The 14,781-nt window shown below is 38.8% G+C and overlaps 2 protein-coding genes across 4 annotated transcripts in view; one reads left to right on the plus strand and one right to left on the minus strand.

The window, feature by feature from the left end:
• fkbp16 (FKBP prolyl isomerase 16) overlaps positions 1-12,694 on the minus strand; it is a 68,764-nt gene extending 56,070 nt beyond the window's left edge. Inside the window, exons 1-2 of one of the 3 annotated variants that reach the window (XM_047351734.1) lie at positions 12,588-12,694; positions 3,519-3,613 (exon numbers count right to left, since the gene is read on the minus strand). The gene's annotated coding sequence lies outside the window, so the exon portion shown is untranslated. The remainder of the gene's footprint in view (positions 1-3,518; positions 3,614-12,587) is intronic. The other 2 variants (XM_047351717.1, XM_047351709.1) reach the window with 2 other exon arrangements.
• LOC124859124 (RNA polymerase II elongation factor ELL) overlaps positions 3,548-14,781 on the plus strand; it is a 42,929-nt gene continuing 31,695 nt past the window's right edge. The window contains exons 1-2 of the mRNA XM_047351679.1: positions 3,548-3,713; positions 6,936-6,983. Of these exons, the coding sequence (XP_047207635.1) occupies positions 3,576-3,713; positions 6,936-6,983 (186 nt within the window). The 5' untranslated portion in view covers positions 3,548-3,575. The remainder of the gene's footprint in view (positions 3,714-6,935; positions 6,984-14,781) is intronic.

Raw genomic sequence — 14,781 nt, forward strand, 5'->3', positions numbered from 1 at the left:
GTAACATCCATATCACTCCAGCATCCACATTCTCCATTTCATAAATAAACATTGCCTCACTGACTCGTTCTTTAATCCACATCAAAGGATGTTATCCATCAGGATTAAATTAATCCAAATTCCCTTTCTGGCATTTAATTTATCTGACAGGCAGACGTATTTGGTGTGTCAATATTATTTGTTTGTCTTTTAAGGTTTTATATTCAAATAGAACGTTCTTACACTTTTTTTCATTTTATGCTTGTTTTCTAGTTGTCCACACAAAAGTATTGAACAAATCTCTTTAGTGTCCAATCCAGTCTAATTTATTTATAAAGCACATTTCAAAACAGCAAATGGTTGACCAAAGAGATGTACATTAAGAGAATAGAAATAGTAAAAATAAGAATAAAAATAAAAATAGTAAATAAAGTTAGAAATAGGTTTAAAACAATGTTATACAATAAAACAACTTAGGGAAAAGAACAAACAACTCATGTTTTGTCAAAACAGGGAAAAAAGAGGAATCTTCAAATCGGATTTAAAAGATGACAGTGAAGGAGCCTACCTAACACGCAGAGGCAACCTGTCCCATAACTTTGAGGCCAAAACCACAAAAGCCCATTCACCTCTGAGTATCTCATCTTATACAGTCTGATTTTCAAAGAGTACTTAATGCTTTATGATTAAGTTAAAATTGGCTAATTTTACCATAATGTCTGTGCATCGACATGTATTGCCCGGCTCCTGGGTAACTCATACCTTGGCCTATTTGTACTTCCAATTGTTACCGATGTGGTGCGCTTTCACCCTTTCCAACTAACAATGGCAGATCTTGCAAGAATTGTACCTAACCGATCCAGTTCCCCTCTTGTAAAACAAAAGTCTGTCTTGTGAAGTGCTATGCAGTTACTGTCTGTATGGGACATTTCTGACAAAATAAGTTATTATTATGAAGCCCAGAAGTAAAGGTTAATGTTTTAAGCTTGAAATATTTAAAGTATATTCTGAAGTACTTAGACTGAGCTGAATAAATTCACACTAAAAGGAGATACCTGTACTTCTAAAAACACAAAACAGGATCATTTTAAATACTTTTTTTGGGCATTAGGACCTCAAGCAAAAATAGGCCTACAACAGGCCTATTGAGCAGACAAACCTGGACTGGAAAATTCAACACTGAATAGATTCTGTTCAATAAAGTTTGATTTTGTGACCTTTTCTCTGTTTGTGAAAAAAAACAAAAAACGATTTGTAGTTTTTCAAAAGAAAATTATCAAAATGATCATTTCCTCACTTCCTCTTCATCCCAGTATCATGTACAGGTCCTTCTCAAAATATTAGCATATTGTGATAAAGTTCATTATTTTCCATAATGTAATGATGAAAATTTAACATTCATATATTTTAGATTCATTGCACACTAACTGAAATATTTCAGGTCTTTTATTGTCTTAATACGGATGACTTTGGCATACAGCTCATGAAAACCCAAAATTCCTATCTCACAAAATTAGCATATTTCATCCGACCAATAAAAGAAAAGTGTTTTTAATACAAAAAACGTCAACCTTCAAATAATCATGTACAGTTATGCACTCAATACTTGGTCGGGAATCCTTTTGCAGAAATGACTGCTTCAATGCGGCGTGGCATGGAGGCAATCAGCCTGTGGCACTGCTGAGGTCTTATGGAGGCCCAGGATGCTTCGATAGCGGCCTTTAGCTCATCCAGAGTGTTGGGTCTTGAGTCTCTCAACGTTCTCTTCACAATATCCCACAGATTCTCTATGGGGTTCAGGTCAGGAGAGTTGGCAGGCCAATTGAGCACAGTGATACCATGGTCAGTAAACCATTTACCAGTGGTTTTGGCACTGTGAGCCGGTGCCAGGTCGTGCTGAAAAATGAAATCTTGATCTCCATAAAGCTTTTCAGCAGATGGAAGCATGAAGTGCTCCAAAATCTCCTGATAGCTAGCTGCATTGACCCTGCCCTTGATAAAACACAGTGGACCAACACCAGCAGCTGACACGGCATCCCAGACCATCACTGACTGTGGGTACTTGACACTGGACTTCTGGCATTTCCTTCTCCCCAGTCTTCCTCCAGACTCTGGCACCTTGATTTCCGAATGACATGCAGAATTTGCTTTCATCCGAAAAAAGTACTTTGGACCACTGAGCAACAGTCCAGTGCTGCTTCTCTGTAGCCCAGGTCAGGCGCTTCTGCCGCTGTTTCTGGTTCAAAAGTGGCTTGACCTGGGGAATGCGGCACCTGTAGCCCATTTCCTGCACACGCCTGTGCACGGTGGCTCTGGATGTTTCTACTCCAGACTCAGTCCACTGCTTCCGCAGGTCCCCCAAGGTCTGGAATCGGCCCTTCTCCACAATCTTCCTCAGGGTCCGGTCACCTCTTCTCGTTGTGCAGCGTTTTCTGCCACACTTTTTCCTTCCCACAGACTTCCCACTGAGGTGCCTTGATACAGCACTCTGGGAACAGCCTATTCATTCAGAAATGTCTTTCTGTGTCTTACCCTCTTGCTTGAGGGTGTCAATAGTGGCCTTCTGGACAGCAGTCAGGTTGGCAGTCTTACCCATTATTGAAGTTTTGAGTGATGAACCAGGCTGGGAGTTTTAAAGGCCTCAGGAATCTTTTGCAGGTGTTTAGAGTTAACTCGTTGATTCAGATGATTAGGTTCATAGCTCGTTTAGAGACCCTTTTAATGATATGCTAATTTTGTGAGATAGGAATTTTGGGTTTTCATGAGCTGTATGCCAAAATCATCCGTATTAAGACAATAAAAGACCTGAAATATTTCAGTTAGTGTGCAATGAATCTAAAATATATGAATGTTAAATTTTCATCGTTACATTATGGAAAATAATGGACTTTATCACAATATGCTAATATTTTGAGAAGGACCTGTATTGTTTTGTGTGTTGAGTTGGTTGTATCGTTCGAGCCCTACTTCAAAGTATTTACAGTACTACTGTTTTACTTAGAAAATAGCCTATCAACTACTAAGCAGCATAGTTGTTGACAATTGCAATATGATACCATTCTACATTTAAATAACTGATATGGCATGGTCATTGTGTCATAATAAACTTTGGAAATAATAAAAAAAGATATAAACATCAATGCATCAACAACATGATCGTCGTCAGTAAATTTGCAGCCAGTTTTAGTCATATTTACAAATGCATTTACTTCCTTGTATAAATGTATGTATGTGTGTGTGTGTGTGTGTGTGTGTGTGTGTGTGTATGTAGTAAGAAAACACAAAGTGTATATACCTAAATCCAGTTGGAGGAAATAAACTTAGATCTGACCCAGGGGCCAAAACACAACAAAGAGCAGATAAATACAAACTGCAAGCAAACGGAGTGGCAAGGATGGCCAAAAATACTGACCAGAGAAGCGAAAGTAAAAAAAAAGAAAAAGAAAAACAGCTTTGCCCACATTTACTGGAATATTTCAAGTATGTGTGTGTGCAAATGTATGTGGATGTGAGTGTACGTGTGTTAGCCCCGCCCATACGTCGTCTCCTCCGTGACGTTTCAGGCAGAATGTCGCCAATCGGCTTCAGTTGTAGAAATGGCAGCGCTGAGACAGGAGCATCGGTATGGGCTCTCCTGTGGCAAAATCAACAAAAACAACCCGAATCAAAGTCTTTACCACGTCAAACTGACTGACACGGCTATCCGGACCCTGGAAGCCTTCCAGAACCTGAAGGTAAGCAAGATCCCCCGCTTTAACTTTATAGCTGCTGTGGCTTTTATTATTCATGTAGGAACATTTTCTGTTTTCTTTATCGTCTCTCTCCCAACTCCTGGAACTGCTTTGGAAACCAACGCTTGTTTTCGCATTAAGGGAAAACATTATTCAGACATCTTCTTGTTTTGACTGCGGACTGTCTAAATGCCATGGACAAAAAGGCACTCTTGGCTGGTAAAAGCAGGCTGATTAAACCCCACTCACCCTCACGGTAGCTATAGGCAGAATGAGCTGAATTTGTTATGATCTAAACCAGCGATTCCTAATATTTTAATTTACTCTCATGTATCCCATAATTCAACTTGACCTCAGTAAAAAAATATTCAAAGTTGTAGGTTTGTATGCGATGCTCACTTGTTTACCGAGTCTCCCTGAAAACAAACTTTTGTTTTTGCGCGTTAAAAGCCTATAATTTCTCTCTATGTAGCCTACACCCGAAACGTATTTAGGTAAAAGGACGAACAGTGTTTTTTTTTTTTGTTGTTTGTATGTTATGAGAAAAAAAATGCTTGCCTTTGCTCTTTGTATAAATTGAATATTCGACCGAGAAAATGACTTGCCTTTTCAGATTCTAGAGGCTGTTTTATTGCCTTTGTGGCCCATTAGATTAGTCAGAGATCATTTAGTCTATCCAAATGCTCTCTCTCCAGAGCAGTGCTTGATAAGACAGAGCCACAGTTGTGACTGCAGCAGGAGGCTCATTTAGTTGAGGCTTTTTTTCTTTTCCGGTGTCAAAACAAATGAGACTGTTTTTGTGTGCGTCACATTCCCGACTCCTATACAGCCACTAAAACCTGGACCCCGACCTTGGTGGTTCAGCCGGATAGTAAACAGCTGTGCTCGGTGGCACTGGTTCTGGAAGTCGTTGTGTGTTGTTGTTGCCCGCCCATCTCCGAAGCTCATTGGTCCGTGAAGCGGAGGAAACTCGGAGCTCTCCCACAGCCTGACAGCTTACCTCCAGGCCACACCAGGCAGGCAGAGAGGGGTGGGCAGAGCGCACAGTTTTCCAAGCCGGAGACCAAACTACCGGTTCAGACTGCTGGACGCCCGCTGTGGCGGTGGAAGATTTTTGTCCTGCAGAACCCCGAACCTGAGAGGTTCTGCTGTTAAGCTATTTAATGATGTTTACATCCCGTGAGCAGGAAGAAGGGCATCAGAGAAACATATTTTTACGCACACAACTTTACATCCACATAAAATAAGTTTGGGGCCTAAGGATTCAACCTGTGTCTAAAAAATATTAAAATGCAATATTTGACAAAGCAAAACGAAGATAGCCTATAAGGAAAAAAAAAAAAAACTTGCAGTAAAAAAAAAAAAAACACAACATACAAACATCTGTGCTACTTTTAAGCAGTTGATCCCAACTTTGACCCCAAGAAAATAGTTTGATAGTTCCCAAAGTGGCTCTGAGTTTGCCTCTTCACCAGCTTGTTCCCATACATTGCCATTTTGTCTCTTCCTTCTTCCATTTCATACACATGTACTACAACCATAGCTTGTGATTGTAGTTTTCTTTGTATTTTAGTATTTCCATGAAATATGGAGATAAATGGCCATAAAAACTCAAATCTCACATATAATTAAATGTAATTGTACGTTATTTTCTGAAGACTTGATATCCCTCCCCATTTCCATTGATTGCGGTTTTGATTCTTGTATAGACCTTTTGGCTCCTATGAAAAAAGACACCGCGACCTCAATAAAACCAAAATAACTCTGAGCGACCTCATTCTGGTATATATTATTTATTGGAGAATATTATCAAGAGTAAAAAATTACTTTAAATCATCAATTGTCTTAGCTGTAGCAAATCATCCCCCTGGTGGATTAAAATAGGCACCGGGTCAGTACAACCAGTTCTGTGAACTGAAGTTGGGTATGGCCATAGGTGGAAACTGATAGAGGCGAAATGACCAGTGTCCTTTCATAGCCTAGGCTGACATCGTCAAAAAGCTTTATTTGAATGAAACCATACATTTTTTACTTTATTCAGATGGAGTTCTTTATTATCGTCTACACATTTGCTGAAAACAGCTACGTTGATTATTCAATACATTGTTTCACACAAAATTATTTCATACCGTTTTGTTTTGCCAACGATTTTCTGTCACCTTCTCACATACTATGTCAAAGATTTGGTAAAGTGTTAAATTTAAAGGTAAACAATAGCTTTTTGCCACCAAACATGCCTATGTTTTTTAAGTAAATAAAAGCCAAATGTTGACTGATTTTTATACTTGCAGTTAAAGCTACAACAGGCTTCACGAGTTTTTGCATAATTTGACGAACAAGAATTAACACATTAATATTATAGTATAATAGTATCTTTGTTATTTTTGGTAATGAGTGATAGCTAATATATACATTAATATACAATGCAGTAATAACCAACAAGAGATCTGGATGACATGCATGCAGAATAAAGTATTTTTGGGGGGCTTTAAAAAGTTTGATTAATTTCTTACATTCTGATTTTTTTGTTGTGGTTTGTATTAGGGATGGGCAACATGAACCAAGAATGGACTAAAAAGAATAAAAAATGTATTGAATCTATCTGTCCTCTCACTTTAAAATTGGATTTAAACAACACATTTCCCTTTTGTACCTAATTACCCTCTAAATCTGTTTAAATGTTGTTTCATACCAGTTTAATTTAACGCATAAAAAAAAAAAAACGTATTAACATAAATATTCTATTTAAAATTTAATGTTTAAACTGATGAAGAAAATAACAAGACACCTCAGTAGGGAAGGGCATTTCCTACAATCATCAATAATACATAAAGAGCCATGCAAATCATAGTTGGAGATTTACATTACAGATGGCAGTAATTATGTGTTTTGAAGCAGAGTAATTGGTTTCAGGAGAGTTGTCTTACGACTGGGATCTAACTAGTAGTCCTCATCTTTTACCTAGAAAAAAATGATCTGAAAACACATAAATCACAAACAAATGTGACATGAAAAAAATCTTCTGGTGCCAGTAGAATAATTAATTACACCCACTTCTCTTCAGATTAGAGTTGGAAACCTTACTAGGGGATGGTGGTTATGGCAACAAACACTGAAGCGTGCAGAATGGCAACGTATTTTCACTTATAATATATTAACTGCTCAGTAGATTTGGGACGAGCATGATTTGCAAATTAAGTTTGTCCTTTTTTTCCTTCTTTACAGGCTTCACTATCAAACCAGCCAGCGATTTGCTTCAAGGGGAGCCAGGGGGTAAGATGTTTTCCATATATTCTTTAATGCCTTAGAAGCTGAGAATTAATTACATTTTTTTTCTGTTGAGTACATTCGTGAAGTTTTCTCTGCCTATACTGTTTGATTCTTTCATGTCCAATTATCACTTACATGGATTTAAAAGAAATCTGGTTTGAGTTTTTTTTTTCCAAAGGTTGGAATAATGGAGGTGTCATTATTTTTGTTCCAGAATGATAATTTGGTTCCTGTTAATTTAGCTCACCAAACAGCCTGGAGTAAAGGTGTCATTCGTTTCCTCTGCAATGTCAAGTATTCTTCATTAGACAGGTCTACACAGACACCTAGTGCTTAATCTTTGGGGGAAAAAAACCATTGGAAGAAAGTAAGAGTACCTTTCTTTGAAGCAGCTGAAAAGAAAACTGCCTATGTGCAGCCAGATTAGCTGGGCCAGTAATACACCCTCCCCACCCCTGCGCGCTAGGCTAGTACACATTAACCACACAATCGGCCCTGTCTATAAGGAGTCATTCTAATCCCTGCAAGAGCTGATTGCACTGACGAAAGTGACTTTGCTCTTTACACAAATACTGGCCCTGTGTGCTCACACGGGGCCCTAAAAGCCCCAAAACAGGGTACGCTATCACCCCCCGGCTGCCAGCCAGGTTACTGGGTCAGGCACGCAACTGGGGACGCTTTGTTTTCAGGGGGGTAGGGGGGGTAGGGGAATTGGCAAACCTCAGGGAGTCCCCAAGTCTCCATGCTTTTTGTCTGTGTGCAAACATGAAAGACCTGAAAAACACTAATGGCACACAAGCAGTTTTTTTTTTAGAAACAAAATAACTATTGGAAAAAAACACCATGCTTGCCAAAGTGTAATACGATATCTGTGAAATCACCACCTGCTTACAAACCTATGAAGCAATGTTAATTTAGTGCAATTTAAGTTTTCTTTAATCACTGAAAAGGATTTGGTGATTATATCTTGGATGGCACATTTAATATTGAAACTGCTTTGCAGAAATCAAGCATGTGCACCCTTCCCCTCCGACAATATTCCCAGGACTGGACAATTGGGCATTGAGTGTGCTGCAACCATTGCTGGTTTGGGGGGAGGCCAGATTGAGCCGTTACTGGGGAGGGGGGGTTGGCTTGTGAATTTGGCAGTCTGGCATACAACATACCGAGATGATATGCAGTATCATGGCACAACACTACACATGTAATACTTCTTGTGTTTGGTATTAGCTGGATGACTTTTTTACAACAACTCACCCCTTCCCCCAGAACTTGCACAAGGTTCAGTAGGTCATGTCTCCACCGACAGACTCCAACTGTTGAGGTTTATCGTAAAAACCACAATTGCTACTTTTTGATCATTGTCCTCGGTGACTCATGTCAAATTTCCTGTAAAGGGGGCACTTGTGGGGCCACAGAAACCATAAAAATTCTTCAAATCACTGTCCTGGCGTCAATCCAGGGCTCAGTGGTGCCGGGGCCAGGGCTCCTATCAAGAAATAGAAAGCTGAGGTTTTCGGCAGCTTCTCTCTGTCCCTATGGCATTTAGCCCTACTACTGGAAATAATCTTGCCAGACTTGTAATCATGCAGTGAGAGGCATAGTATATGAGGCTTTTGAATCTTACATTAAAGCTAACTATGCAACTTTAAAATGACAGCTGAATACTGCTTTTTGTACTGAATTGTTTGCTTTTTCATGATTGTGTAGGGCAGACTTATATCTCCAAAACTGATAAAAACTGAATGGATCTGATCTGATCAATAAACAGCATCTGGACCAAAGACAGATTCAGAGTCTAGACTGCCTTGAATTCACAGAGGGATTAAGAAATGCATTCAGAGCTGGTTTGGGTTCCCATGACCTGGAATTTCACATCTTAGTGCTTATTTTCCTTTGGGGCTCTGGAAGAACTGCCTCTGTGATTATAGGTTTCCATTTTGTTGTAAAAAGATCTAATTTATTAAATCCATACAGTTGAATACTTGTTGATAGAAAAATATTTCTCCCCCTTACAGACTTGTTTTTGATTTTTCCTCACAATTAAATGTTTCAGATCATCAAACACCTACAAAGATTACCTGATCAGTTTTTAAATAATGATTTTATTTACACAGGGGAAAAATATACAAACTAATATATAAACTAAGTGAAAAAAGTAATTTCCTCCCTTGTTAAATCCTGAATAAACTATGATTAAACAGTTTTTGCAAAGCTGTGTTTGATTTCCCAAACCACACCCAGGCCTGATCATAGTAAGACCTGTAGAATCAAAGAGTCACTTAAATAGAACCAGTCCGACAACATGGAGTAGGCAAAAAGATTTCAAAAACCCAACAAATTATGCGGTTTTCTTAAGAAACCCAAGAACAGATGAGAAAAACATTTACTGACAACTGTCAGTCTGGAAAGTGTTACAAAGCCATACCTAAGGCTTTCTGCCATTATCCACTAAGTGAGGAAACAGGAGGGGCCGGCATACCAGATGTACTCCAAGAACGCATCGATGACTCATCCAGGAGGTCATAAAAGAACCCAGAAAAAATATTCTAAAGCACCACCAGCCTCACCTGCCTCAGTTAAGGTCAGTGTTCATGATTCAAAAATAAGAAAGACACTGGGCAGTAATAGCATCCATGGAAAGGTTCCAAGGCGAAATCCACCATTGACCGAAAGGAGCATAAAGACTTGTGTTACATTTGCTGGAAAACATTTAAATGATCCTCAAGACTTATGGGAAAATATTCTGTGGACTCATGATACAAAGGTATGTCTTTTCAGAAGGTGTGTGTCCCTTTACTAATACTTCAGAAAAATATAATGACAGTCAAACTGGGCTGCTTTGCTGACTCAGGACTTCACATATTCTACTCTGGCATTCCTAAATGTCTGGCCATTAGTTTACAACCTTAACCTTTAGCACACTTGGTTTATGCAGTAGGACAATAGTGTACAGTAAACCATCAAGTCAACCTCTAATTTGCTCAAAAGAAACACATAAATTAAGGTTTTGGATTGGCTAAGTCAACATCCAGATTTTAAGACCATTAAGGTCATGCCAGCATCTCAATCTTACCGTTAATGCTCAATGAATTATTAAAAGAGCCAGGCAGGTGAGGATATCTTTTTTCCTTTTAATAAATTAAATCATAATTTTACAAGTGTATTTTGTATTTATTTAGGTTATCTTTGTCTGATAGAAAAATGTGTTTAATGACTTGAAACATGTAAAAGTGACAAACAAGCAAAAGCAAGCTTCAAGGGGCCATTTCCATACATTCTTCAATTATCTGACCAACTTTTCTGTAGAACTTGGTAAACACTAGGGCTGCAGCTAACCATTATTTTTCTAATCGAATAATCTGTTGACAACTTTTTTGATTAATTGATTAATATTTAGATAGCCAAAGGAGAGTTTTTACAGAAACTGAACCAGGTGAATGTAAACCTCTTCCCACTTGAGGAGTTCTGAATAGAGCATATTTACAGACAAAGAAGGTTTTTCCATCTTAAATGCAAAATGTATCTATGTTTTGTACAATTTTGGCCTAATTCCTGCTCTGGGTGGGTTGTTCTTTAAGCAAATGGCGTGCTTTAGAGTCTGTATACTCCACTTAACGATTATATGATTACTAAATTAGTTGCTGATTATTTCAGTAATTGATTAATCATGATTAATCCGATTAATTGTTTCAGCTCTACTAAATACTGCAAATAATCAACTACTTGGCTAATTCATTCAAAACCAACAAGTGGTTTTACACTGTAGCATCAAGAAAAAGGTTTATGAGTGTATTTTGTGCTAGTAAACATGGACATTAAAGTTGAGATGTGTATGTTTCGCTCTGTCAAATGTTAAAACGGTTTAATTTCACTCTCAGCTGATAAATCTTGAATTACAGTGGCCAGAGTAGTTGTTTTGTTTTATAGCCTTGTTTCTTTTTATGTGCACAGCTGTCACATAAAGGCAGCCTGTGTGAGGATGAGGGGAATGTGGAGGTCCTCTTAAAGATATTCTCATGACGACTGTGTGTGAAGGTAGAGCTTCCCCTGGGCTCCCTCCCGTCGGTCCTGTTGATTATGGTGCCGTTTCACCCCATGTCTTGGTCGAATCCTCTGGAGACATCAGGGCTTCTATCTCACACTTTGCTGCTCTGACTGTCTACCCCCACTTTGCCTCGTGCTCACACCAAAAATAAGCTTTTACACTGTGAGTGTGTACATGTGCATGCACACATCACTTTTTTTTTCAGGACACTAATTAGAATAACAATAACTGGAATGTGGTTTGATAGCCGTCCACTCCCGGTGGCCTAGCAGTGAGAAGGAGAGCTGTCCCACGTATTTTTGAAAGGGCACGCGCCTTTCTATTCAGCCAGATGTGTTAAGCAAGGGAAATTGTCTGCATTCTCTCTTTGCCTAAGGCTCGCTGGGCTTTTCAGATCGCGCAGTATATTTTAGGATTAAGTCTTATGGGACTACTGCTGATAGATAGGCCTTTTCAGGAGAATAGTGGTAGTGCTGCTGTTTTTAAGGGGCAAAAATGAATAAAAAATCAGTTTTTTTAGTAGATCTTAAAATGAGATCAATACAATAGATGCATTGCAGCATACTGGATGACAAGTTGTTATAACTTTATTTTTAAAACTTAGCCAAAGTGCAGGAACAGATTATTTTATGAAGCTGCATCTTTTCATTCACTAGCTAACTGAACCACTTTAAAGATAGCTAATATTCTGCTGTGTGATGTAATGAGTCTTTTTCCTTACTTTTGGAGATCCTTTTTAATCCTCTTTTTTTTTTTACTTTACAGTGTATTCGGCCATTGCTACACTTTCCGCCTATTTTTCCATTTTGTTGTAGGCTTTCTGTTGTATTTGAGGCAATTCTCATGTTTAATTACCAAATACCTACCTAGCTTAAGCTGTCAGACAAATGGCCTCAAATTTGAGGTGAAAGTCCTGTTGCAGCAGAAAAAGGCCCAAATCATCAGGGCTCCACAACCTTGTTTGACAGTTGGTAAAATGTTGCTGAAATGTGGCATTTTGTTGGCCGTGCATACAACTAAACATCTTGATTTTGTTCTTTTCTGTCCAAAGCATATTGGAGGCAGCTTTGCAGACCTTAGTCATGTTTGACTGTTTATTTTAGAGAGAAAATGCTATGGCTGGGAAGTCTCTTTGTTGCTTGTCTGTCATTCTTTCAAACTTAACATGCTGAGGCCTGACGGATCTGAAAAAAGGGGGATTTTGTTTTCTGTTTCTCTAACCAGCATGATCTGAACTCACTGTAAACTTGCTTCATTGACGTTTGGGAAGATTAGAAGCGTTCGTAAAACGTTTCACCTTTGACTTATCTTTATAGCTGTCAAATATTGGATTCCAAATAATTTGGAAATGGATCAAAACCCAGACCATACTGGCAGCCAGATATAATTGTTGTTTTAAATTTATTCATATTTTCTGCACTGTGACAATTTCCATCAACATCAACCAATAAACCTCCCAAACTTAACTTTTTTTTTTTTTTTTTTTTTTTTTTAAGTATTTGATTAGCCACCTGATGGTGCTAAAACCTGTAAACTTATATAGAGGCAGTTATACTTACCCCTTTTCCACCAGCGTAGTTCGGAGCCCGTTCCAGTTCCTGAGCGTAATTTTGAACCGGTGAAGCGTGTTTCAACCAACGAATAGAAGTTCCAAAGCGCAAACTCTGGTTCAACTGCAGAATGCTTGGTTCTTCTAATAATATAAACAAAATAAATTACCATGAATAAAAAGTGAACACAATTACAAACAATATAGTACAGAATTATTTAAATATTTACAGACTATAAAATGCTTTCAAAAAATAAAAACATTTTAAAACTTGAAAAAATACATACATACGTACAGTGCCTTGTATCACCTGCTCTGTGATAGTCTCAGGGTTCTGTTCAAAGCACAGAGAGCATCATGAAGACCAAGGAACACACCAGGCAGGTCCGAGATACTGTTGTGGAGATGTTTAAAGCCGGATTTGGATACAAAAAAATTTCCCAAGCTTTAAACATTCCAAGGAGCACTGTGCAAGCAATCATATTGAAATGGAAGGAGTATCAGACCACTGCAAATCTACCAAGACCCGGCCGTCCCTCTAAACTTTCATCTCGAACAAGGAGAAGACTGATCAGAGATGCAGCCAAGAGGCCCATGATCACTCTGGATGAACTGCAGAGATCTACAGCTGAGGTGGGAGAGTCTGTCTATAGGACAACAATCAGTCGTACACTGCACAAATCTGGCCTTTATGGAAGAGTGGCAAGAAGAAAGCCATTTCTCAAAGATATCCATAAAAAGTCTCGTTTAAAGTTTGCCACAAGCCACCTGGGAGACACACCAAACATGTGGAAGAAGGTGCTCTGGTCAGATGAAATCAAAATCAAACTGTTTGGCCACAATGCAAAACGACATGTTTGGCATAAAAGCAACACAGCTCATCACCCTGAACACACCATCCCCACTGTCAAACATGGTAGTGGCAGCATCATGGTTTGGGCCTTCTTTTTGTCAGCAGGGACAGAGAAGATGGTCAGAATTGATGGGAAGATGCATGGGGCCAAATACAGGACCATTCTGGAAGAAAACCTGTTGGAGTCTGCAAGAGACCTGAGACTGGGACGAAGATTTATCTTCCAACAAGACAATGATCCAAAACATAAAGCCAAATCTACAATGGAATGGTTCACAAATGAATGTATCCAGGAGTTGGAATGACCAAGTCAAAGTCCAGACCTGAATCCAATCCAGAATCTGTGGAAAGAGCTGAAGACTGCTGTTCATGAACGCTCTCCATCCAACCTCACTGAGCTCGAGCTGTTTTGCAAGGAAGAATGGGCAAGAATTTCAGTCTCTCGATGTACAAAACTGATAGAGACAAACCCCAAGCGACTTGCAGCTGTAATTGCAGCAAAGGGTGACGCTACAAAGTATTAACCCAAGGGGGGCGAATAATATTGCACGCCCCACTTTTCAGTTTTTTATTTGTTAAAAAAGTTTGACACATCCAATAAATTTCATTCCACTTCACGATTGTTTCCCACTTATTGATTCTTCACAAAAAAATTTGAATTTTATATCTTTATGTTTGAAGCCTGAAATGTGGCAAGAGGTTGACCAGTTCAAGGGGGCCGAATACTTTCGCAAGGCACTGTACATACATACATAAACACAAACTCTACACAGTACAATAATCTAATCACTATATACATAGAAGGAAGATGTAAATGAGGTGAATAAGTATTTGCTGTATTGAACATGATGATGTCAGCAGCCTAAGCATAAATTGTCATCTACAACGCCACAGTGTCTGTGGAGAAATTTGTTGGTGTGCTGCAATCTCCTTTCCAGCTTCTGATTGCAGCATGTACCAGCGCTTTTCACGTCAAGCTGGTGCTGAAAACAGAGGGAATGACGCATTGATTGTGCGGCAATGCCTATTTGTTTGCGCCGTGATCCCAGGACCAAATCTGTCTTTCAGCACTCTTCTCTTCAGGTTCTGCTCCTCTGTTCAGTTCGGTTTTCTCCACCTTTTTTTCTCCGTTTTGGTCATTTTACAAACACTAAACCTCATCAGACAAGAAGGAAATCACAGTAAAATGCTGAATTTTAATTATTACATGAAATAGATGCACTATGAAAGCGACCAGCATGGCTAGTAAACATAGTAATAAGCAAAGGTTCAAACATTTTGATGCCGTGTGACAATTTAATTTTGCAAAGTTTTATCATGATTTACACATTTCAGAATCCAGTCTAAATTC

This window comes from Girardinichthys multiradiatus, chromosome 2 (assembly GCF_021462225.1).
Source record: "Girardinichthys multiradiatus isolate DD_20200921_A chromosome 2, DD_fGirMul_XY1, whole genome shotgun sequence".
Taxonomy (NCBI): Eukaryota; Metazoa; Chordata; class Actinopteri; order Cyprinodontiformes; family Goodeidae; genus Girardinichthys; species Girardinichthys multiradiatus.